General features: G+C 45.2%; 2 protein-coding genes across 3 annotated transcripts in view; one reads left to right on the top strand and one right to left on the bottom strand.

Annotated features, from left to right (window-relative positions):
* Positions 1-416, bottom strand: part of ube3d (ubiquitin protein ligase E3D) — a 27,113-nt gene extending 26,697 nt beyond the window's left edge. The window contains exon 1 of the mRNA XM_030102120.1: positions 320-416. The gene's annotated coding sequence lies outside the window, so the exon portion shown is untranslated. The remainder of the gene's footprint in view (positions 1-319) is intronic.
* On the top strand, positions 417-24,923 carry dop1a (DOP1 leucine zipper like protein A). 2 transcript variants are annotated; one of them, XM_030102119.1, is made up of 37 exons: positions 417-766; positions 3,241-3,439; positions 3,686-3,867; positions 3,962-4,132; positions 5,302-5,491; positions 6,287-6,385; positions 6,818-6,917; positions 7,769-7,878; positions 8,552-8,666; positions 8,760-8,880; positions 9,059-9,178; positions 9,353-9,470; positions 11,863-12,132; positions 13,414-13,936; positions 14,060-14,343; positions 14,422-14,574; positions 14,669-14,769; positions 14,935-15,200; positions 15,301-17,431; positions 17,651-17,762; positions 17,936-18,118; positions 18,212-18,337; positions 18,471-18,605; positions 19,979-20,034; positions 20,172-20,276; positions 20,439-20,505; positions 20,675-20,819; positions 21,192-21,271; positions 21,788-21,897; positions 22,073-22,222; positions 22,548-22,609; positions 22,961-23,113; positions 23,253-23,389; positions 23,465-23,520; positions 23,609-23,773; positions 24,007-24,136; positions 24,328-24,636. In XM_030102119.1, exons 2-37 carry the CDS (start codon positions 3,302-3,304, stop codon positions 24,634-24,636), a joined length of 7,473 nt encoding a protein of 2,490 aa, XP_029957979.1. In that variant the 5' UTR covers positions 417-766; positions 3,241-3,301. The 2 variants fall into 2 exon arrangements, with proteins under 2 accessions (XP_029957979.1, XP_029957978.1); XM_030102118.1 differs by lacking the exon at positions 417-766 and adding an exon at positions 10,949-10,978 and having other exon boundaries at positions 3,302-3,439; positions 24,328-24,923.

The following is a 24,923-nucleotide window of genomic DNA, read 5'->3' as shown; positions in this document are numbered from 1 at the left end:
TATTGACGAACATGCAAGAATAAAAGGATGCACTTATGGGCAATTTGTGTGCTGACCAACTGCACTGTGCAAACAATGGATCTGTTTTTTGCACAAAGAAGAATCTTGCAAATTTTACATGGACTGTGTGTCAACAATCTAACAGTTAATCATTTTAGTAACATTTAATCCTAACCCAAGGACCCATTATTTGTGCAGGCAGGGTAATCAATAGCTTGCACCCAAAAGCCCAGGATATAACATCTTTTTGGCAAATGTATTTTTTGAAAGGAAAGACCTTTATTAGACGTTTATTATCCTGAAGTACAAACTGACCTACCCAAGGTGAAGGTTGTACTGCTTTTGTTTTGAAGAAGCCGCGGCGGGCCGCTCGCGGCTCTCGTGCAGCTTCACGTCTGGAAGGCGGAAGACGTCTGTGCGGAAGAGCCGTCGAACGTGAGGCTGATCTGCAGTGCAGTCTGGGAACTGTCATCGCTTTGTATCCCCTTCCGACACCCGCAGCTGTTTATTTCCACACAGCGGGACAGACCCCGGACAGACCGGAATATGTAGGTTACAAACCACCTTCCGTCCCTCTTCCGCAGCCTTCCAGTCCGGTCAGCCGCCGCGTGTGGACGGTGACACCGGAGCCGGGCCCTTCATTTAAACAACCTGCTACCATCAGCAGCTAGCTGCCCAATCCGGTTAACTGACGCTGTCAGCCCGTTTTCACCCATCGGAGCGGATAAATGACTGAATGACAGTTCCCTCTATTTACCCTACTACGGTAAGCTTTTTGTAGATAGTTGAATTTTGACGTTATGATGAAGTAGCGGAATGAAGCTCACCTAGCTAGTATCAATATTAGCTTGAACGTTACTGTAACAGCCAATTGATAAACATCAGGGGATATTTTTCTCCCAAAAACAAGGTTTGTCATTTCACGAACGGGCATATTTCTTCTTAGACGTGTACCAGCGGCTGAATTAATAACAGTAAGTGTGAACCTGCTGCTTCGTCTCTCTCTGTTGTTGTCATTTTGTTGTGCCAACCCTTATCCAGCTGACTGTCACGTACCTGTCTGGTTATCTGAAACTGGAGTTTGAGAGTGGTCTCTCTCTCTTTCCCTCCCTCTGTCGTCCATTCACTTATCTGTGACTGCACAGGTGTGATTAATAATGCTGATTTGCCACGGCTGCTCTGGACACCATGGCTCACTGCTCTCCCTGCAGCTTTTCACTTGTTCTAAGTCACGGTTCATGTTATTAGTTCCATTTTCCCCTCTTGTGGCAGGGCACAATTCTATTTTTGTAAAAGTTAGTGCAGACACCTTTTAAGGTATAATACCACAATCCATACGAGGACCGAACATCATCATCAGTCACTATAACTGTTCTATTCAATTTGTAGTCATGGAAGTTGAATCCTAAAATAAGCACAATTAACTCACGTGAAGATTGCCAGTCCAAAGGTCAACACTTTTGTTCACTCACACACATTTACTATGTAGTGTCACTAATTAACCTGAGGGAGTCAAATTGTTGAGCCATTATGTTGTATGGTTTTGGTGCCTTCCTACTTCAGCAACGTGTCAGTATCAAACTGTGTAAAACACCCGATACCAAGCTGCTCATCACATAGATAAAACTGGAGAACATGTCATGATTCTTCTTTGGTAACAGATTTGTCACGTGACCAAGCTAACCAAACACACAAGTCTTTGGATTGTGGCAGGATGGTGGAGTGCCACACAGGTGGAGAGATTAGATCCAGACTGCACACAGACAGGCTTCACCCAGAAGTCAAATCCAGGTCAAACTGTCGAGAAGTGACAGTCAGAAACACAGTCAGGTTTACACTACATGCATGATGTTGTGTGCTCTGAACTGAGGCAACATACTCATAGCTTATTATTACAATGTGGTTTTCCAACATAATAGTTGTTTTCTGTCTTATTTTGAATTGACGTATGAACTTCTCAACTTAGCTTATGAAGTGGAATGCTATTCTGTTCCGCCCATGAAGGTTATTCAGTATTACAAATAACTGGTTCTTCAACTTTCAAATTGGAATATCATCAACATCAACCCTTGAAACCCAATACAAGGTGTTTTGACATGTTTGATTGTGAATATTATTAATTGAAATCCTTTAATGTGAAATCTTAAAAAAATTATTTTGTTCAAGCTGTCAAGTTGATCATAAAAGGTTGTATTATTATGAATTGACTAAACATCCTCTGCCATCGTAACCAAACAGTTACCGTACTCTACTAGGTCGTCGTAGGTTGTCGCTGTTGGTTGTTCCACTGGAGTTATTGAGTTGATACTAGATTGAGATTTTGATGTTTGTAGTTTGAGTAGAGAAAAATGAGCCAGGCCCTTTTGTGTTTGCTGACGTCTTATTGCAGCTTTATTACCGTCAGTGTATTGATCACTCCGAAGCTGGGCAGTCGCAGTCATTCAGAAACTGTGCACTTGGTATAAGATTTGTCCTCCCGAAAGAGCCAGTTTATTTCCCTGTATCCATCTCAGTAATGGTCTCATTCATTGTTAATTTAATAGGTAGGCAAAATTTTTCAAATTTCACTGTCGTCATCAGAAATCGCAGTCATGAATGGGTTTACTTAGCCTTTATTTCTCTCAATACCTTTTATAAAATTGAATTGAATCAATCAGAAGGAGAGATGTGTATCCTGTGTTTTCTGACAGTGTTGATGTGTTTAAGATGGGTTGAACAGCGGTTTATCAGCCTGAATGGTACAATGTAGCTCAAAGAGGTGATGTAGCTTCATCTCAACCACGTGAGCTCAACAACAGCAACACATGCCAACAAGAGCCCATTTCATGGTGAGGCTGTCAGTTTTAAATGCCAGACAGACTCATCTTTCTCCTGCTGCAGGGATTTGTGGAATGTCATTGCTTTACAATAACTGCTCTGCTGAAAGATGGCGTTGTAGGAGTGGAGGCAGCAGCCTGGTGAAGTCGATGGCTCTTCTGCTTCTCTAAACTAAACAGATTTTAGGAGGTCGCTGTCAAATTTCGTTTCCAAACACATAAGCTAAATATGATAATAGCTGCACGTGTCAGACTTTGCTTGCACTGACTTATACAACTGTCTCCACTAGAACAGATCTTGCTCTATGCAGGTTTTGATTTATGGGCTCTGGCTTCTTGATCAGCGTCTTGCATGTAGATGACTAAAGACTCACTCGTGGTCTCCGTCTTATATCGGTGTCATCGTCATCTGTTTGCCTTGCAGCAGGTGTGATGTACGTATGTGTGGCCGGTGCTGTGCATTAGCCCAATAACCACACAGGAGAATGAATGCAGAGGAGGTGGAGCTGCTCAGTGACTCCAAGTACAGGAACTATGTGGCAGCAGTGGACAAAGCCCTCAAGAACTTTGAGTACTCCAGTGAGTGGGCAGACCTCATCTCTGCACTCGGCAAGCTCAACAAGGTAAGAGTGGAAACACAGCTCAGCTTACTCAGAATGATGTTACAGTGATGGATAGAGTCTCAATCCATCCAATCAGAACATGCATTCACAAGTGTATAACATATTCATAAGCTTCAGAAGTGTTTGGAATGATTGCAGAAGTTTCAAGCAACATAAATGTAAAATAAAAAAAAAAATCATTTGTACTTGTCACACTCTTGCAACATGCTAAGCCTGTGATGGTCCCTCCTTTGTATACTATTGCAGGTTTTGCAGAACAATGCAAAATACCAAGTGGTCCCAAAGAAGCTGACGATAGGGAAACGGCTGGCCCAATGCCTCCACCCCGCCCTGCCCAGCGGTGTTCACCGCAAGGCCTTGGAGACCTACGAGATCATCTTCAAGATAATCGGTCCCAAGAGGCTAGCCAAGGATCTATTTCTTTACAGGTAACGCTGCCCTGCCAGCATCGAGCTGACCAAAGCAAACCAGCTACAAGACCATGTAGATGTTGATGTCAGTTGTGTTTTCTTTTCACTGCAGCTCTGGGCTCTTCCCGTTACTCTCCAATGCCGCGATGTCTGTAAAACCTGTGCTGCTGGGGCTCTATGAGACCTACTATCTGCCCCTGGGGAAGACTCTGAAGCCAGGCCTACAGGGCCTACTGACCGGCGTGCTGCCCGGGCTGGAGGAGGGTTCTGAGTACTATGACAGGTGAGCAGAACAGAATGGAAAAAGAGAACAATAAGATGATGGTAATGTGAACACACAGCGCGTAGGAAATGCCATTAGGAACCACTGTTTTCATTGCATAATGTACAAAGGAATTGATTGCATATATTATAAATGATACATGAGAGCAATGGTGCAAAAATGCATTTTGTTCTATCTTCTGTCTTTGTGGTTTCCAAGCAAACTGTTTTGTCATCTTGATGATTGTAACCGAACAGAAAACTCTACCAGAGTAACTAACCAGGCATAGTTGGAGAGTGCAGGGATATGATTTATTCATTTAATGTATTCACTCATTGTTAGTCATACATCTCATTGTGACAGCATCATGCTGAAAAACATTCACCAGGCTTAAATCAGACCCTAGAGGGCAGTGTAGCTCCAGTTATCACAGTTCAGCCTAAAGCAGGAGGACAGCACAGATCCTCCATCCCTGACTGTCAAGCCTGTTTTATCATGGAAGTATAGGACCACAAGTAGATGACCCTTGTAGTTTAAAAACTTTGTGTGCAGCTTTTTTTTTTTAATTTCTGAAGTTATTAGATATTTCTTTTTTCTTTTACTGATTTTGCTCTATCAGATGGATTTTACAGGAGGTTGTCATTATTTTTCAAAACTTCTACAGCTTATTCTGGGAGCTTAGGTTGCACCTAACCTGATGAATTATTAAGCCCTTACGCAAGTTAAGCCCCTCCCACAAGAACGTGCGACGAACGCCCCTCGACCAATCACGGTTAGAGCCTCAGGGGCTCTTCTGATTGGTCAAAGATACCTGGAGCTGTCGAGATTCCTTTTCAGCTCAGAACAGAGACAGATGGAAATGCTGCGCCCTCGCGGTAGAGCAATTATGCTACACTCCTAAAGGATTATCAATGGATACTCTAACATTTAATCCAAAGAAAACACAGAAAAATTAGCATTGACTAGCAAAATCCTGCCTACAGCACCTTTAACTTGAAAAGAGAAAAAAATGTCAAACCTTATTTCTAACCTGATACTCAAAGGGATAATTAGGATAATTGTACCTTATCTAAAACATCTTCACCATAAACCATGCTCTTGTTTTAATTTATTTTCATATCAGAGGTCTGACTTCAGGTTGGAGGTGAGTGTGTGTGATCCTCATCCTCACCGCATCCTGTCTCCCACAGAACGAACACCTTGCTGGAGAAAGTGGCTTCAGCCGTGGAGCAGTCGGCCTTCTACAGTGCCTTGTGGGGCAGTATCCTAACAAGCCCCGCTGTGCGTCTCCCTGGTGTGTCTTTTGTTCTGCTGCACCTCAACCGCAAGCTCTCCATGGAGGATCAGCTGTACGTCATGGGGAGTGACATTGAGCTCATGGTACGTGACACAATCTGCTGACATTTCAGTGGAAAACTATTATGACAGCGTGAAAGTTAAAATTCAGCATTTACAGTGATGACTTTTTCTTTTAGTCAGGTAATTCACAACCTGCACCTAATCCAGTTTCTAATAAAACAGACCTTTAGGTACTTTAGTTTATTTAGTAGAATTGCAGATAATGTGTCTTGTGAGAATCAGCCTCACAAACTGTTCATACTGTGGAGACAGAAGGAGGTGTGTTGTGACAGCGAGAGGTGTAGGCAGTTGCAGAATAATCAATAGTGAGCAAAATGTATCTCATCCCTCATCTTTTGGCTGCAAAAATGCATCATCTGATTCCTCTACTGTTGAAACAACCATCTCCACGTCCTCCTTCGCTCTATACAGGGACCTTTTCTGCCTTAACCCTCCTCCTCCTGCCAACTTCCTCTGTCCAATATATTTACTTTCATTCCTCAGCTCATATCCAAACTGTCTGAACCTTTCTTCTCGAGCTTTTTCTCTAAACTGCTCAACTTTAGCCTTCCTAGTGTGCTTATTTTTATTCTTATCTATCCTGGGCACTCCTAATACAAGTCTCACCTTCTTCATCTCTGCAGATTTTAGCTGAGCCTCTTTTCACAGCAAGTGTGACTCTAGACAAACAAAACCAAAGCAGTTCTCAGTTTAGCACTTCTTCAAAACAAATGCTTAAATGTCAATAGAAATAAATCAGTTTGCTGGTAGATGATACAGGTTTAACAAGTTATCAGTAATTTTTTCTTCAACTGAGACGGTTTGTGTTTTTCTCAGGTGGAGGCAGTCAGTACCTCGGTCCAGGATTCCAGTGTTCTGGTGCAGAGGAGCACCCTGGACCTGATCCTCTTCTGCTTTCCCTTCCATATGAGCCAGGTGAATAACACTGTGTGGGTGTGGGTGTGGGTGTGGGTGTGTGTCTGTGTGTGTGTGTGATGGCTTTGACTCAAACTTCACGATAACGATGACAATCTGTCATTGGACCTAATGGTAAAGCAGCACCCATAGATTTTCACACGTGAGCATTACTATTGTTACTCTGCTGCATGCGTATGTCTGCATTGCCCTTTACGTTTGCATGCGATCATTCTGAGGCCTCCTGATGACTCACGCTGCCCTCTTGTTAAATCCTTCATCTCAAAATGTTTCTGGACCTGTCAAAGCAGGGAAAACAGCTCCTGCCTGACGCGTGCGTCCGCCCCCTGCTCGTTAGTGTGTGTGTCTTTGTGTGTCTGTGTGTCTGTGTGTGTGTGTGTGTGACAGAAACTCAGGCTCAGTCACTAATGTGTTGTGTTGTGCTGCGTTCAGGCAACCCGCCCTGACATGATCCGGATCCTGTCAGCAGCTTTGCATGTGGTTTTGAGAAGAGACATGTCCCTCAACCGCAGACTCTACGCCTGGCTGCTGGGTGCGAAACACACACTCACTCACTCACACACATGCTGAACATTGATGTGGTGATGAATGACGGTTACGACTCTTGCCATCTTTGGTGTATTGTAGAATTAATGATGCATTTTTTAAATATGAAGGAATGTAAACATCAGCTGCTTGACTCATTTGTTAACCTCGATCTGTCATCACTTTAACATGAGTATTTATAAAGACTCTGAAAGCACTTGAGCTCTTATATAAAAAGAGTTTTACATATTTACATGTACATATTTTACATTGACCGTTTATGGTACCCTGAGATTCAAACTTTCGGGAACTGTTTTTAGCATCAGTAGGCTTCTACTTGCTTTGGCCATTGTCTTACTTTATTTTCTCTTATTTGCAACTCACTGGGGGAAACACACCGGTAAGTATTAGCATGGCTTCAAGATGGACATTAAATGCATCAAGCTCATACTCTTCAACCAAAACAACTTTTAATGATTGAACTTAATAAAGCCGCACAGTACAAATATGTATGTGACGCTGAGCAAGTCATTTTTCCCCCCAAATGAAAGAGTTGTATGATCTTGTGTTGGGAATGGGCTCAATATTAGCTGCAGTTTGGCTCCTGATTTCTTTTGCTGAATTCCAGATTGTCTAGCTCAGTGTTAATCTCAGATTGTGTGAAAACCTAATAGATGGTTGAACTGTTAGTAGTGGAGGCAGCTGCGTTATGGAGTTTTCCAGCAGCATCCGCTCACACAGAGATCCAGTCATGCTCACCTCTGAATGAGTGCATTGTTCATTTCCTTGTGCTTGAATATATTAGATGTATTTCCGACTGTTTATGTGCATCTTACCGTAATTTTTTGTCCCTTCAAGGCTTTGACAACAACGGGGTGGTAACAGGCCCTCGCAGCACGCGGCAGAGCAACCCCGAGGAGCACGCCAGCCACTACTTCAACACATATTCCAAGGACATGCTGGTGCAGGTGAGGGTTTAAGCTACACACACATTCAGATCACCAGTGGCTCCAGAAGACTTTTGAAACGGTGCCTCCTGAGAAGGGACGTGTGTCGACAGTGTGTTTTTACATGTTCGTTCTAAATTTTGGCAGATCTTTCATGTCCTTTGTCCACTGCACAGCGAATCCATCAGCTTTAATCCTTCTCCTCCCACAGTGTGTCTCGGGGGTGTTTTATATACTGTGTGTCCTGCTCATATTCCCAGCAGTGTGTGCTTTGAAGACAGTTCTCAGTTTTTCATCTAGTGTGTCCTGTGGAGCTCTGAAAAGCCCCGGCATTCCTGGCATGTGACACCCTCTGGTACTCCAGGGGTTGGAACGGAGGTTACTGAAAGCGACGAAAGGGAAAATTTTGTTTTTGAAAGTGTTTGTTTTGGGTTTTTTTTTTTTCATTTTGCACTCCTCTGCCATCTGCTCATTGATGGTTGTCTGAGCTGCCTCCACAGGGAGAGGGTTGGTACTACAGGGACTGTCTAGAAGGTTCAGCCAATTATAAGACAGACCGAGCGCGAAACACACGAACACAATCTAAAGAAAAAAATTAAATGTAAAAAGGATATTTAGGATACAAAATTGGATTTGTTCAATAAGGATCAATATCTCTGGAGCTGAAAGATATTTTCTGTGTTTGTGTTTTCAGGCAATGGTGGGAATATTGCAGGGAAAAGCCAGAGGTGGAGAGGAGGAGAGCATCCTCATGCACGACCTCAAGCCGTTCCGCATCCTGATCAGTCTGCTGGACAAACCAGAACTCGGTAGCTAACCCTAACCCCTGTGTCGACATCAGCGGTCCGTTTCATGTTGCATGGCTTACAAAGTATCATCTGCGCATTTGCGTGTTCCTGCAGGGCCGGCCATCCTCGAGGACGTTCTCATTGAAGTGTTTCGGACTCTTCACACACAGTGTCGAACAGAGCTGGATCTCCAGAACCAGAGTCCATTTAGCAAAGATCACACACAACTCAGCAGGTCAGTGTGACCGAGCTCACCGCCGACTTTATAGTTAATAATAAGGATAGTTTGAATGAATATGGAATTTCCCTTAAGTATTTCTATTCTATTCGTTTCTGTCCACTTAGATACAGTTTCTTTATGCTGAGGAAACGTTTAGTATGATGCTAATTTGTTTATTTGTTTATTTTTTTAGTAAACTACGAGAGAACAAGAAGACAGCAGAACTGATAAAAACAGCCAATCTCCTGTTTAACTCCTTTGAGCCGTACTACATGTGGGACTACATTGCTCGGTGGTTTGAAGAGTCATGCAGGTTTGTTTGTTGAATTTCCTCTTGCTTTCGTGGTTCGAGATCAAACTTTAGGTTTTCATTCCATGCTGTTCTGCTGCTTTTTTCTTTTTCTGGTACAGTGTAGTCTTGAAACTCTGCACGCTGCATGTGTAATGTTATTAAGCGTATAGCTTTTTTTTTCTTCTTCTTTTACAGGAGGACAGTGAACAGCAGCACACATGCACCAAGGCATGCTGGGAGCCTGGATGCTCCTGAGCTGTTATTGGTGGAGTTTTGTCAGCTGGTCGATTTCCTACTGGATATTGTTTCTTTGGTGAGACTCCTCGCTCTCTCTCTCTCACTCTCTCTTGCTCTCGCTCTCTCTCCCCCTCTCCATCTCTCATTCTCTCTCTCTCTCGCTCTCTCTCCCCCTCTCCATCTCTCATTCTCTCTCTCTCTCGCTCTCTCTCCCCCTCTCCGTCTCTCATTCTCTCTCTCTCTCTCTCTCTCTCTCTCTATCTCTCTCTCTCGATATTTGTCTGATATGACCTCTCTGTCTTTTGCTGTTAAATTCCTGTTCTCATATTTGCTCAGTTCATTTTCTGCCACTTTAAACTGTTATCACTCTGTTCTTTTACCACATCATTTTTCATGCCTTATCTTTTTCTATCTCCATACTATGGTGCCACAGTCTCAGATATTTTATATTTAGTGTTATCAACATGAAGAATTGACTGAAAAATCAAAAAATGAAAGTCAAATGAGTTACTGTTGTAAAAAAATTGTTTTAAGAAAAGCACTTGCTACTCACACAGTTCACTTTGACAGAACACAATGTCTTATAGGCTGCTCACATTGATAAGGATGTATTAGGATGTCACAACAGCAGCTGACTGTTTCATCAAACAAACAACAGCAGTAGTGTTAAAAGGTTTTAAAATGTTTTACAATCTGAGACGCAGGTTAGGTCCTGGCTCTCTTTGAAGTGCTCCAGTAGGTTTTGAGTGTTTTGGTTTGAATAAGCTGCAGTGGAGTTGTTGCTCCACTCGCTTCTCCTCATGTTGACCTTCCTATGGTTCCTCCATATCGACCTCACATTTTCATACTTTTGGTATTTAGTTTGTCCAGAACTTTCATTTCCAGTCGCATCCTGTCTCTCTGCCTGTACTTCCTGAACTCCATACCCATATTTCCTTTTTTATTTATTTTCAGCATTTACTTCAATGCTTTCTCTTCAGCTTTGTGCCTCCTCCTTTACAGTTCTTTGTCATCCTTGCTTGAGCTTTCAGCCACAATTTCACATTCCACTTCTAGTCACAAAACTCCTTCCTAAGTCCAGTGTGTATCCCTGTAGCATTTTCCACATACTTTCATAAGTTGGCATTCATGATCTGTCAGTCATTGTGACTTCTGGGTACAGTCTAGAGATACTACAGCCACAGTTATGTTGTGCGTCTGTGTCTTATGTGTTTGCCGTCCCTACACAGGTTTGAAAAGCCTGCGTGTTTTACTTTTCCCTTCCAAAGCTATAGTTTGCATCTTTTTGATTGAAAAAATGCTTGTCCACACTGTATTTCCAATCTGAATAGTTTGGAAATCCCTCCTTTATGACCCTGTTTAAATGCTTGTGTGCGTGCAGGCCCTGTGTGTGTGGTGTTTATACTTGAATAAGTGTGTGGGACCTGTGTGTGTGTGTGTGTGTGTGTGTGTGTGTGTGTGTGTGTGCGCGCGCGCGCCTGCAAACAACGTATTGTGTGGCCTGTGCTCTGCTTGCTCCTGTCTGTTCAAACTCTCTGCTCTTTCTCCTTGAAGCCTACTAGAAGCATGAGGGTAATCTGCCAGGTAAAGTACTGCTCTTTCCTGCTTTTTCACCTCACCCTGCTTCACTGAGGCTACGATAACATTTCTGCAACGTCCTGCCAACATCCCTCAGGCCATCTCTGTTCCCTCCATGCTTTGAGTGATCATTTCTGAATGACTGACTTGTTGTCACATCTCAATGCCAAAAAAAAAAAAAAAAAGAGCGTGATCCTTTTGGGGATTATGACTGAATTATATGTGGTCAAAGCTAACCGTGGCTGTTTGGTGTGGATCTTGTGAAAATGGAATCTTTGCCCAGTGTGTATGTGCTTTTTGTTTAGCGTGCATGCAGTTGTTTGCTACTGCAGTGCTCACATATTTTCACAAAATATGACTGTTTTAATTAATTCTGTGATTTTTTTTAATGCTTTTTTTAATGAGTTTCTTTTTTTTTTTGCCTTTTTGGTTCACAAAATGTGTTTTGTTTGTTCAGTGAAAACACCTCACATTATGCAATGGTCTTTGGGTTCAGTGTACTCAACAACATATTTATTAATTTATTTAGAGGCAGTTCAGTTTAATCACAATTCAGAAAACCAGATGTATCAATTAAAGAAAACTTTTTTTTATTAAATAAGATTGCTTTGTAAAAATTACAAATCTTGTGATATTTGTTAATAATGACTAGTGTTTCCTGTATTTATGGAGTGGTCAATGTGGTCTTTATTTACCATTATTTTTTTATTTTATTATTTGATTTGAAAGAATAAACCCAAATCTACTTTATTTATCAATTCAAATTTAACACTTTACACCATATCTTTAATTAAAGTTAGGGATGAGTTTTCACTTCTCCCATTATGCTTTTAAATTGCAATTATCTGCATATAACTGATTTTTGTATATATATTTTTCATTCACTTCAGGAAACGTACATAGAGATCCAGACGGAGCATCTCCCTCAGCTGTTGTTGCGGATGGTGGCTGCCCTGACGTGCCACCTGCAGGCTCTGGGCCTCGGCGAGCTCACACACTGCCTCCGTCTCTGCTCCAAGATCCTCAGCAAAGTGCAGCCTCCACTCGTTTCTCCTCTGTCCCTGCCATCAGGGTCTCAGGCGCAGGGAATCTCCAACTCCACAGGAGGAAACTCTTCAAACTCAGCACGGGACAAGAGCAAAGACACCGAAGAGAAACGGGTGAGGGGCCTGTGTTAGACGTTGTGAAGTAGTGATGTTAATGTGCTGTGGATGAGAGAGTCTGATCAGTTTAGCTGCTGGTTAAATGAACCAAAAATGTCCTTTGATTTAAAAATAAAATGCCAGCTGATAACTCTAATCTTTGATCCTTTAACTTTTTGTTTTTTGCATAGGCCTTTTTGCTCATATAAACAGATCAAATTCTAGTTTGACCCACTTCTCCCACAAGTTGTTGCCCAAAAACTTGTGAGTGCAGGCTCTGATGGTGTGTCCTGGTCCCTGAGCAGGGCCTCTCGCAGCCTTCTGCCACTCCGTTGGCCTGTGCTGCGTTTGGCTGGGTGGCCCCGCCGTCCCGTTCCCTTGACACAAGGCATTTGAAGACTTGTTCAGAACAAATGCTTCATTTGGCAGCCCCTGGTCCTCCTGGTCCCTGTCCAACAACCTGGCTGCTTAAGTGAGAGAGCCCAGTGAGGCATAATTAAGAGTTCAGCCAGTCAGTCCCCCAGCTCAGAGATGGATAGGGGCAGGATGGAGAGATAAAGACCCTTGAGGGGCTGAAGGGAGAACAAGTAGAAAGATGGATGACAGTTACTCAACAGCTGAGTCCAACTCGCCACATTTTTATTTTCTCTCTCTCTGAGGAAGAAGAGAGGTAAACTAGCCTGAGATGCCTCCAGGGTGTGTCTTCTCTATCAGAGTGGAAATTATTCTGCATACATCCTCTGAATGCAATTCCACCCCCACCCCCACCCTGAGGGGTGTATAGAAAACATTCTGAGTAATGTGCCATCTGAGTCCAGACTCCAGAAAACACGCGCCGCCTGGAACCAAATGTAGCCCGGGAAGCCCTCGGGCCCCCGAAGGATGACTGTGACAAAGAACTGCCGGAACTCAAATCTGTCAGTCTGTCTGCAGCAGGATGCTGCCCCGCTGTACACGAGGCAAGCTGCTCACGCCTGACCCAGCAGCTGTGCTTTTCATCTTAAGACTAGTTTACAGCGCACGGGGTTGTTGGGACTGAAAATAATTAACTCAATAGGTATGAAAAAAAAAAAGTAATACTGTCAAATTTCCCAAAATATATTCTAGAAATGCTTTAAAACATCAGAAATTTTTAAATATGGTTTGTGACAGATGCTTTAAATGTTACTGTAACGTGTCCTGTTTCACTATTATAAGATACTTTTTTCACACATGATGATCATACTAAAGCAGAAATAAGAATGGGAATTACAATTGTTTTTCTAAAACAACTTTTTTTTTTTTTTTACATTTTTATAGACTGTCAAATCAACGGCGGAGGTCCCTGGCAGTGGGGAGGTGTTTGAGGATGGAGAAGCCGCTCCAAGCAGTCGCCCCTCTGAGAGTGGCTTCACAGACTTTGTCCAGTATCAAGGAGACGGTGGCGAGGAAACCCGGACGCCGCATCCCCATCCGGCGCTCAAAGCGGGCCGTCGCTCCTCGGGCCCGAGCCAGGCGAAGCCCCTGGACAAACCGGTCATGCAGTGCTGCCTGGAGCACTTCCAGCAATTCCTCTCCCGCCTCATCACCTTGTACATCATTCCTGGGCAGGTGGACAGAGCGGACGGTCAAAGAGGCGAGGCCGCACACTCAGGGAACCTGGTGTCACACAGCTGCCAGCCCACCGATCGCACCGACCTGTGCTCGGAAGCCGGGCTGGCCCAAAGAGATTGTGTTGCGGCCTTCACTGCTGCCTGTCAGCTGTTTCTAGAATGCTCTAGTTTCCCTGTCTACATAGCAGAAGGCAACCTCAAGTCCTCCCCTGCGCAAGAAGAGCAGCTCGGTAAGTGCTAAAAACGCCTTTATTTAATATATTACGCAGAATTAATGAGACATTTGAAGACAATAGGTTTCTGGATACACAAGACAACAGACTGTACTTTCATTTCCATTTGCTTCACCACAGACAGTGAGCAGGTTCGCCTGCCAGTGTGGCTGCAGACGCTGATGGACGCCTGCTGCCTGGCCAGTGACTTCAGCCTGCAGGGCGTGGCCATCTCCCTCCTCATGGACCTGGTGGGACTGACCCAGTCGGTTGCTATGGTGACTGCTGAGAGCGTGGCGTCCGGGGCCACCTCCGAGTCCACTCAGCCCATGAGTCCCAGCCAGGGGCGAGTGGCCGTCGTCATCAGGCCACCTCTCACGCAGGGAATCCTCAAGCACATGGCGGACAAGACAGACTTCTTCAAGGTAGAAGTTTTAATTCACAGTCAAACAATTCATTTCACACTTTTAAAAATTTTGTCGTATCTGCATTCTGTTGTTCAGAGTGTTGCTTTCATCCTGTGGGACCAACTGAGCGAAGGAACACCTCAGCACCATCAGCGCAGTGTGGAGCTCTTCTATCAGCTTCACAACCTGGTTCCTTCCTCCAGCATCTGCGAGGACGTCATCAGCCAGCAGCTCATGCACAGAGACAAGGTCAGGAGAGGACACAATCACGCATGAATGCTCATTCTCCGTCAAATCCATGCTGACATACTTTTTTTTTTTCTTCTTCTTCTTCGTCTTTCAGAGAATTCGGCTGGAGGCCCACGTGAAGTTCTCTGTGCTGTGGCATTTAACTCGAGATTTGAACATCACCAAGTCTTCTCCTTTCAGTCGCACTTTTGACAGGTAGATTTAATCACTTCACAACAAAGAAAGGTTGCAGACATATCTGAAAGGAAATAAAAGAGAAATGTGCATCAGTTTTCCTTTTTTATGATCCTTTTCATATTTTCCTAAATGTTCTCTTACCTACACTATTCTCGGCTGGCGTTTTCTTCCGTTCTCCTTCAGGTCTCTCTTCATCATGCTGGACAGCCTGAGCTACTGGGATCCGTGTACCAGCGCAGTTGGCCGGGCATGGCTGAATCAGGTCCTTCAGAGACATGACATCGCTCGTGTCCTCGAACCACTCCTCCTCCTCCTGCTCCACCCCAAGACGCACAGAGTTTCCATTCAGAAGGTCCAGGCGCAGCGGCACTGGCATCAGGTCTTCCCTGAGCCGCCTGAACCGGAGCCATCAGAACCTGCCTACAACAGAGACTCTGGCTTCTCGGACAGTAAGAGACAGTTTTCAGTGTTCTGACGGTTTCCTGGACGCCGTTATGTTTTGTTGATGCAAACTTTATTTTTCTTTTCTTTGTTGTTTTTGTTCTTTAGACTTCATTCAGATCCAAAATGGCAGAGTTGGCCAGGAGGATCTCAGAGGCCTGACAATAGGCGAGATGGAGCCGTTCTGTCTCACCGTTAACCCGTTGAGCGACAGCCTGTCCATTCTGAGTCTGAGCAGCGAGAACCTGCAGCTTGCTGGCGAATATCAGCCTGCGGACCAGCAAGTGGAGCCACGCAGCTCAGAGTCCAGCGGATCTCGGTCATCTACAGTGGAAAATGGCAGTTTTGAAGATGTCGATTGCACCAATAGCACAGTAAATGTGTTGGACCGGCAGCCTGGATCCTCGGATGACATGTCCGATGACTCTATAGAGGAAGCTGTGTCCTGTGTCGTGAAAGAGCTCATCGACAGAGTCCTTAATTTATTAGACGAGGGATCTCTTGAAGTCCCAACTCCGCCTGAAAATTGGCCCCAGACAGACAGCGACAGCACTTCCTCAGATACCTCCACCGGCACCCGTCTGGACTCCGGCCCCCCTCCCGGCTCCAACCACCAGACTCTTCCCGAGATGTTAGCTGAAGGCACGCTAGAGTTTCTCTCGGTCACAGCAATGGACATATCAGCGGAGGAGCGGCACAAAGAGGGCATCACCCGCCACAGTTCATCTCCCTCCATCGTCACGTTGCCAGACAGCTCTGATCCAACCACCCCAGACCACTACCTGCAGGTGGACGACCCTCAGGCCCGGAAACGTAGCCATAGTAGCACGCAGCTCAGCCTCAAAGGGAAAATCATGGAGAGGCTGGCAGACAAATCTACTGGAGCAAAACCCAAAATCAAGAAAACGAAGAGGAAAGAAGAGGAGAGGCAAAGAAAGGCAGCGGTTCAAGCGGAAAAACTGCGTCCACCCAGTATTTTCTTTGGGGACAGTTTAGATCTTGAAAACTGGTACAGCTGCGGGGAAGGGGAGGTATCGGAGATTGAGAGTGACACTGGCTCGCCCAGCGGGGGCTCCGGAGGGACTGTTGCCAGCGGTAACGTCACAGGCCGCAGATCCTCCTCCGCCCCGCCGCGTTTTAACATCCACCCCCTCTACCAGCACGTCCTGCTCTACCTCCAGCTGTACGACTCCTCCCGGACCTTACACTCCCTGTCAGCCATCGCAGCCATGTTGAGGGCCGCTCCCTCAGGGTTTGTAAGCGCCATCTCCACCACCAGCATCAACAACACTTACACTCCACAGCTCTCGCTGCTCCAGAACCTCCTCGCCCGCCACAGGGTGTCCGTCATGGGAAAAGACTTTTACTGCCCCATTCCCCAGGATTCACACTCCCACTCATTCCGCAGCGCCATGTACCTGGAGATCATCATCTCACTCTGCCTGTACTTCCTCAGAAGTTACTACTCCGCCCACGTGGCGGCCGGGGCTCAGGACTTGGCAGGGAACCGGGCCATGCAGCTGACCAGCGTGGAGGTCCTCACCCTCCTCTTCAGTGAGCTCTCCAAAGTGACCGGCGGTTCGGCGAAGGGCTTCGCCAGTTTTATCAGCGACGTCCTCTCAAAATGCAAAGTTCAGAAAGTGGTCCTCCATTGCTTGCTCTCTTCCATATTCAGTGCCCAGAAGTGGCACGAGCACCGGGCGGCAGGGGTCAACATCGCCTCAGTTGAGGAGGGTCTGTCAGAGGACAGCGTCATTAATCTGTCAGAAGACCAGATCGACAGCTGCAGCGCCGTCCAGTCCCAGCTGCTCAGGCTGCTGCAGAGTCTGGTGGTTCTGGAGCACAGGGTCCTGGTTCCAGCTGAGGAGGGAGGAGAAGCAGGACCCGTGAGTGGAGGCCCGGCTGGTGGAGGGACTGGAGGCAGCGCTGGGGCAGGGTTTGACGTCCTTGGAGGGGAAGTGGAGCATGTCAACCCTCAGCAGCCAATGACTTCCCTGCAGTATCTCCACGGACAGCCCATCACAGCTCAGGGCATGTTCCTGTGTGCAGTGATCAGGGCCCTGCACCAGCACCATGCATGCAAGATGCACCCGCAGTGGATAGGACTCATCACAGCCACCCTGCCTTACATGGGCAGAGTGTTAAGAAGGGTGGTGGCCTCAGTCACTCTGCAGCTGTGCAGGAATCTGGATAATCTCCTCCAGCAGTACCGCTATGAGACGGGGATAACTGACACCAGGTATCAGAACCTCAATGGACGTTTGAACTCCATGGCATAAAACAGTACAGTGCACTGAAATAGATTGTGGTCAGTAGATGGCACCCATGATTATTAGACGTTACCCTTCACCTCTGATGCTCCATATATGAATAATGTGTAAAAATATCAGACTTGTTCTTTCAGATATGTTGGAAGTTCTGTTTTTTTTAAACTGCTTGTTGTTATTCTGTTATCCAGACCTCAGTGGATCTCTGTCTGCATTCCTCCTGACCTGATTCTGACGGTCCTGGAGGGGGTGACAGCGATCATTCATTACTGCCTTCTGGATCCCAGTTCGCAGTACCACCAGGTGAGGGCGCCATATACCAAATAATGGCTAAAAATGTCATATTCAGACAGACTTTACACTCAATTGTCCATGTAAAAATCCTGAATTTACTTCTCATTGGTAATACTTGCAGGTGCATTTCATTCTTTCCAGCATGTTTTCAATACTGCTTGCCTTTGTTTTTCACTGCTCAGTTACAAGTTAGTGTTGACCAGAAGCACCTGGCTGAGGCCCGTTCAGGCATCCTGTCCATCCTCCACACCATCATGTCCTCTGTCACCCTGCTGTGGAGCGTCCTCCACCAGGCTGACAACTCCGACAAGCCAGCTGCTGCCTGTGCTGCCTCCACTTCCAACATCAACCTGGGCTCCACCAAGGTAAACACATTCACCGTTGAAATCAGATTTGAGGGCCTCACTTTCTTTTCCATGATTTCTAATATTTTATTCTCTCTCACGTTGGTTTTCCAGAACCTCCGCCAACAGATCCTGGAGCTGCTGGGTCCAATCTCCATGAACCACGGTGCTCATTTCATGGCAGCAATAGCTTACGTTTGGAACGAGAGGAAACAGGTTAAGACTCCAGTTAGAAATAAAGTGAGTATGAACTCCATCCAAACATTTAGTGAATGCATATTCTTGTCTTGATCCCTTCCGTGGAAACCAAACACACAATATAGCATATCTCAGTGTTTGTTTACTCTTTGATGATGTATTTCTGCTTTCTCAGGTGATTCCTGTAGCCAGCGAGGAGCAGCTGCTGCTGGTTGAGCTGGTCCGTTCAGTGAGCGCAATGCGGACTGAGACCGTCATGCAGACGGTCAAAGAGGTTCTGAAACAACCGCCTGCCATCGCAAAGGACAAGGTTGGCGTTTCAGTGTTTTTCACTTGAGTTGCTGAAATATCTGCCACAGTGATCGGTTCGTACCTTCCTGGTGCAGAACATCTGAACTGTACATCACGTTCAGTCTCATTAAAGCAAACCCTGCAGTGCTTAATGTTTTGATACTGTTCTTTTGTGGGGTAATGCTATTCTCACACTGCACACTAAATAAGCAGGCCAAGTTCACTTTTAAATATAATCTAGTCTAAAATTAACGTCTTGACAGACTTTAGAAACTCTGTGTCTTTAATTGCAATTTATGTTTGATTATGAGTTCTTGGTTTGTAACGATCCCAAAAACATAACATTATGTACAATCGACTGCATTTAGCAGAGTACACAGAATTGTTAAAGTAACGCAGCAAACACTACATCGTGAAAGCTGTCTGGCATGTATTTGCTTTGCATTTTTTTAAAATGCAGCGTGAAGCAACCTTATTTATAAACCAAATTTGTCACTTTTTGTTTTCACTTTGTTCCTTGTCAGGACACGACATCACAAGCATGAACATCGTCTTTAAGCTACTATGTGCTGCAGTTTTGTGATTTACGATTGTGGCAATATCTTCAACCGCTGCTTAGAGTCCGTGGTCTTATTTCATACAGTGAGAGGGTTTCTTGGACGGCTGTTGTGATAGCTGTGTGACCACAGATGACCTGAGATAATCTTCTGACAGTGTCAGAAATTTCACAGTCACAGAGTTATGAGCCACATCTGCTCACAGCCAATAGAAACACCGCAGTAAATGACGTTACGGTCAAACTGACAAAAGCGCCTGCCAAAAACAATGGTTTGCAGATTCCCATGGAGGTAAAATACTGTCCATCTTTTCCCCCAAATCAGTACAACCAGAACAAAAGTGATTCTTAATTGTTTTTGTTCTTATTTCATGAAAGCATCAGCAGCATACATAGATGATGCACATGTTGTTTTTGCATATTGGAGCAGTTTGTCTGACTCACTGTGGACATTTCCAGTTTCAAAAATCTACCTGGTAATAAGCACAAGATGGCCATAAGTGTCGGGGCTTTAAGAGCTGCCATTTGTCTCTTTGCTCTAACTGGCCTGACTGAAATCAATACGTTGTCATCAACCTCTGGAGAAGCCTGACAATGAAACGCAGCACCACATAAAACATGCAGGCCAGCAGTTAATATGCAAAGTGAAGCAATAAAAAATATTATGCCAAATACAGGACAACTTGTTGCCACTCTTTGCTACAGTAGATTCCAATTTATTTCTGAATGCAGCCTTTTGACTTTTATTTATTCAAGCCTTTTTCTTCCTCATCCTGACTCTTAGTTTTAACCTGTCCAGAGTTTCTCACTACAGTATTTTTTCCTTTTGTCCATAGAAACATCTTTCTTTGGAGGTTTGCATGCTGCAGTTCTTCTATGCATACGTTCAAAGGTGAGCACACCACATTCATAGCTTATGTGGTCCAAAATATTCTTATATCAGGAAATAAATGTTTTTATGACTGCTTTATTTTCAGGTCTTATTTCTATAAAATGTTGAACTACTGAAACATTTTCTCTCTGTCCCAGAATTCCAGTTTCCAGCCTAGTTGACAGCTGGCCGTCTCTGCTGGCGCTGCTGAAGGACTCTGTGCAGTTAGGCCTTCCTGCCCCGGGGCAGTTTCTTATCCTGGGGTTAGTATCTCTTCCTGCTACTTTTCTGTGATACGCAAAATCCTGTTTTTCCCCACAACTCCAGAAAGTCAGGTCATTTGAGGAAAACCACTCAGCGTTCTGTCACTTTGAGCGATTTGTCTGGATAAATGAGATGTTTCCTTTATTTTCGCTTCTCTGCAGAGTTCTGAATGAGTTCATTCTAAAGAATCCTAATCTGGAGAGTAAAAAGGACCAGCGAGAGCTGCAGGTAGTTATCCTACTGTTGGCAAATTTACACAATAATGAACAGATGATGCAACACAAAAGCAACGTCTCAAGTCGAACCTGATCTTCAACTATAGATTCATGTGACTATAAAGTCAGCTACAAAGAAACTTAAGTGTGTTTGGTTAATGTCTTACTTCATGCGCGTTCAGGATGTGACCCATAAAGTGGTGGAGGCCATCGGGACGATTGCCGGCTCCTCTTTGGAGCAAACCACGTGGCTGAGAAGAAACCTGGAGGTGAAGGCCTCGCCTCAGATCGTCGTGGATGGATCCAACCTGGAAGCTGATGTAGAAGGTGCGCTGAGTAGTTATGATGATCTCTTATAAGGTTTATTATCTGGATCCATGGCTCAGCAGCTGAAGTGAATGATTACTGTTACTTTATTCAGAAACAAAGCATTGCTGATTTTACAGTTGATGACATGAATCCACCTAAAAACTGAAGTGTTTGAAAGACCAGTGAAAGTCAAATGTAGTTGCATCGTCAGGGATTAATGTAATCACACTGAAGTCCAGTTCTAATCTGACTATTAGACGCTAAGTCTTGGTGTGATAAGGTCAAACAGAGCTCTTTAGATCCTTCTGTTCACATGTGCCGACTGCTCTAAATCAACGTGTGAAGTGGGAGTTGATCGTGTCTGCTTCGTTTACTGTGTGTGTTTTGTAGATTTAATGCTCACAGTGATGGAGGCCTCCAGCTTCACTCCATCAGTGTACAGCGTCCACGCCCTCACTCTGCTGGCTGAGGTAAACCACCCGTTTGTCTGTGAATGTACTCGAGCTGTTTCTCCTCATTCTGTCTCAAGTTGCTGTCACTCATCGTTTAGGCTCATTTTTGTAAAGCAAGCAGTAGAATAGCCCCAGCTGAGCTCCTACAGTCGATTTGAATGCACCCCTCCAGCTCTTCAGTCGCTCAAAGTGAGCCAATAGGTCCTCCTGTTGTGTTTCAGTGTTGTGCTGTGGCGGCAGGTAACAGTTTAAACAAGTGGCCGCCTTCCTCCATCTTCTCTGTTCCAGCTCTGTGTGAAGCTAATTATGCAGATCGTGTTGCCTGCGGTTCGCAAATGTTGCAGCCAGCAGATTTATAGCGTTATTAATCCGGTCTGTAAGAAGGTTGCTCGGTGCATTGGTGTTTGATTTCCCAGCCCTGGTATCAAAGTGGACCATTAATCTCTGCTTTAATGTGGAACAGTCAGTGTTTGTCACGCGACTGTAAGTCTCGGACGTGAGTGTGACCTGAGAGTTGGCGGGTGTCATCGCCAGGTGCTGGCTCATCTGCTGGACATGGTGTTCTACAGCGACGAGAAGGAGAAGGTCATCCCACTGCTGGTTAATATCATGCACTACGTAGTGCCCTACCTCCGCAACCACAGGTAACCCCTTCATCTATGTTCATCGTTCTACAGTATTAAACCACCTCGACTAGTTATCTTGTGAGTGAGGACAAAACTGGAACTTTGAGTGATTCAGCGCAGAGATCTGCCAACTGAGAGTGAGCTGCAGCTGTGAGCTGCATCAAAGCGTCTTGCTTCCTTTGTCTCCTGGCAGTGCTCACAACGCCCCCAGCTACCGGGCCTGCATCCAACTGCTGAGCAGCCTAAGTGGGTATCAGTACACCCGCCGCGCCTGGAAGAAGGAGGCCTTTGACCTTTTCATGGACCACACCTTCTTCCAGATGGACTCGTCCTGTGTCAGCCAGTGAGTAGCACTGCGTGTGGAGCCACGATCACATTTTTTACATTTTCACTTCACTGCAACACAAGGATTTGTTTTAAAATGTTGAAAGTATGAGTATGGAAGGAATCAGTGCTGCGTTTTCTTTTTAAAATATAATGATGTGCAATGCTATTATGTTCTGTGTTGCAAATGTAATTAAGAATCATCAGACATACAGGACAGTTTTAAGCTTATCACTTCATAATTTTAATTTGCAACTTATTACAGTTATATATCGTCCCATGTACTGTATAAACACAGTGTGTTCATGTTTTTATGGTACATTAAGCTTCTGTGTTTCCTTCAGCTGGAGAGCGATCATCGACCACTTAATGACTCACGACAAGACCACGTTCAGAGACCTCATGAGTAAGATTTACGTTTCCTCTGTTCGGCTTCATTCATCAGCGGGTTATGTTACCACTGGCTGCACTCACTGTCTTCAACTTTCCTCCAAATGTGATTACAGTCAGAAATAAACCCACACAAGGTCTCCTGATCTGCGTGAAGCTACAGTTTTTTTCAAACACCCCTTCATACTCTCTTCCTGTTAGATTTCAAACACTTTTTTAAAATATTTTCATCCATTTTTCAAGCTCTTTCTTACATTTCTGATTTATTAGCTCGTCATGCGCCCTGCAGACTGAGATCAGATAGATATTAATAAGGTAAAGTGCTGTTGCTGGGAGCGTGGTATTGACCCAGTGTGCTCCTCCTCAGCCCGGGTGGCCGTCGCTCAGAGCAGCTCTCTGAGTCTGTTCACCAACAGAGACGCCGAGCTGGAGCAGAGGGCCATGCTGCTCAAACGCCTGGCCTTCACCATCTACAGCAGCGAAGTCGACCAGTACCAGAAATACCTGCCAGACATACAAGGTCAGTTTTAGACACAACTAACAGAACTGCATCACTGCTTCAAACATTTGTAAACTTTTGAAACTCCTAATCTGTGTTTTGCACTGCATCCTTCAAAAGCCAGTTCAAATTGAGAACCTGCTGGTTAATGTCTGTGCAGAGCGTCTGGTGGAGAGCCTCCGTCTGCCTCAGGTGCCCATCCTTCACGCTCAGGTGTTCCTGTTCTTCAGAGTGTTGCTGCTGCGCATGTCACCTCAGCACCTCACCTCTCTCTGGCCCACGATGATCACGGAGCTGGTGAGTGCTTCACCGCCACTGTCTTACCTTCACTTCTGGCCCTCATCTAAACAACACGATGCCTATCAATTGCAGGTGCAGGTGTTTTTACTGATGGAGCAGGAGCTGACAGCAGATGAGGACATATCAAGGTATCATATCTCACAAACTTAACTTAAAGGTAGAAATAAACCTCAAAATCCACCTAATTTATAATATGTCCTCTATGTTCACGTCTAGGACATCGGGGCCGTCTGTCGCTGGGTTGGAGACCACCTATTCAGGAGGAAACGGATTCTCCACCTCCTACAACAGCCAGCGCTGGCTCAACCTCTATCTTTCTGCCTGCAAGCTCCTGGATCTGGCTTTGGCCCTGCCGCCGGAGAATCTGCCTCAGTTCCAGATGTGAGGTTCACACGAGGCGATGCATGTGCTGGAGATCAGAGAGAGAATCTGAGACAGAGGAATCTTTACAGATGGAGATCTTTATCGAGGACTAATGATTCTGTGGTAGTTCGAAGTGCTCAGTCTCGTCTTATGTGGGCCATTAGGATTGAATACGGCTCCTTGGAAGGCGTGGCGACTCGTTAAGTGTGTCAGAAAAGTTTTTAATCTGAGTAACTGCTGTGCCTCCGCAGGTACCGCTGGGCCTTCATCCCAGAGGCTTCAGACGATTCAGGGCTGGAAGTGAGACGTCAGGGGACTCATCAGAGAGAGTTTAAGCCCTACGTGGTCAGACTGGTGAAGCTGCTGAGGAAACGAGCCAAGGTACTCCATCCTCGCTCTGTCTACACAAGGTTATTAACTAATGGAGATAAATGACTGCTTCTTGCAAAGACTGCTCAGAAGAATGCTTATGATGGGAGCCTTTTCTCCAGGTTTTCACTAATGTAATTTCTCTGCTTGATGGCCGATGAATTCACTGCTTCAGTAAGTGAATTGTTTTTCTCCTCCCATAGAAAAACCCAGAAGAGGACTGTTCCACACGGACCCTTTCCTGGGAGCCCGGCCACCTCATGCTGACGCTCTACGTGATCCGCAGCATGGAGCAGCTGCTGCCCTTCTTCAATCTGCTCAGCCAGGTGTTTAACAGCAAAGCAAGCAGTCGCTCGGGCCCCGCCTTCAGCCGCAACCCCGCAGACGCCTCCTTCCCCGGACACAAGGAGGGCCACAAGCTGGAGAGCCAGAAGGTGTTCTGGAGCAGAGCTCGGCAGAACATAGAAGAGATGGTGGAAAAAGACTTTCTGGAGGGTCTCATCAAGACGTGAGGACACAGCAAGGGGGGGGGGGGACAGGGGGTTAACACATGACTGATCAACACTAGTGAACAAACCTCAGCCTGTACATTTCAGAACAATACTGGAGAATATAAAAGGGGAAACAATTTGTACATTTTTTTGTATTTATAATGATTCTTTTACTTTTGAAAAGCAACTGTATTTAATTTTAATTATTTGTAAATACGGTGCAGCTTTGATGACTTTTAACATTTCATGTTGGTCAAAGTGAAGACGCTGTGCCATTCCATATCGATGTGACTTAATAAAGATTTCTA

Source organism: Salarias fasciatus, chromosome 11 (genome assembly GCF_902148845.1).
Source record: "Salarias fasciatus chromosome 11, fSalaFa1.1, whole genome shotgun sequence".
NCBI lineage: Eukaryota > Metazoa > Chordata > Actinopteri > Blenniiformes > Blenniidae > Salarias > Salarias fasciatus.
The sequence above is the reverse complement of the archived record's forward strand: the minus strand, read 5'-3'. Positions and strand labels throughout refer to the sequence as shown.

Excerpts from the sequence above, each read along its gene's own strand:
- dop1a (XM_030102118.1), top strand. The coding sequence starts at position 3,302 with ATGAATGCAGAGGAGGTGGAGCTGCTCAGTGACTCCAAGTACAGGAAC. Across the intron at positions 18,338-18,470 it reads AGACTCCAGTTAGAAATAAA|GTGATTCCTGTAGCCAGCGA; the intron begins GTGAGTATGAAC and ends CTGCTTTCTCAG. Across the intron at positions 22,610-22,960 it reads CACGTTCAGAGACCTCATGA|CCCGGGTGGCCGTCGCTCAG; the intron begins GTAAGATTTACG and ends GCTCCTCCTCAG.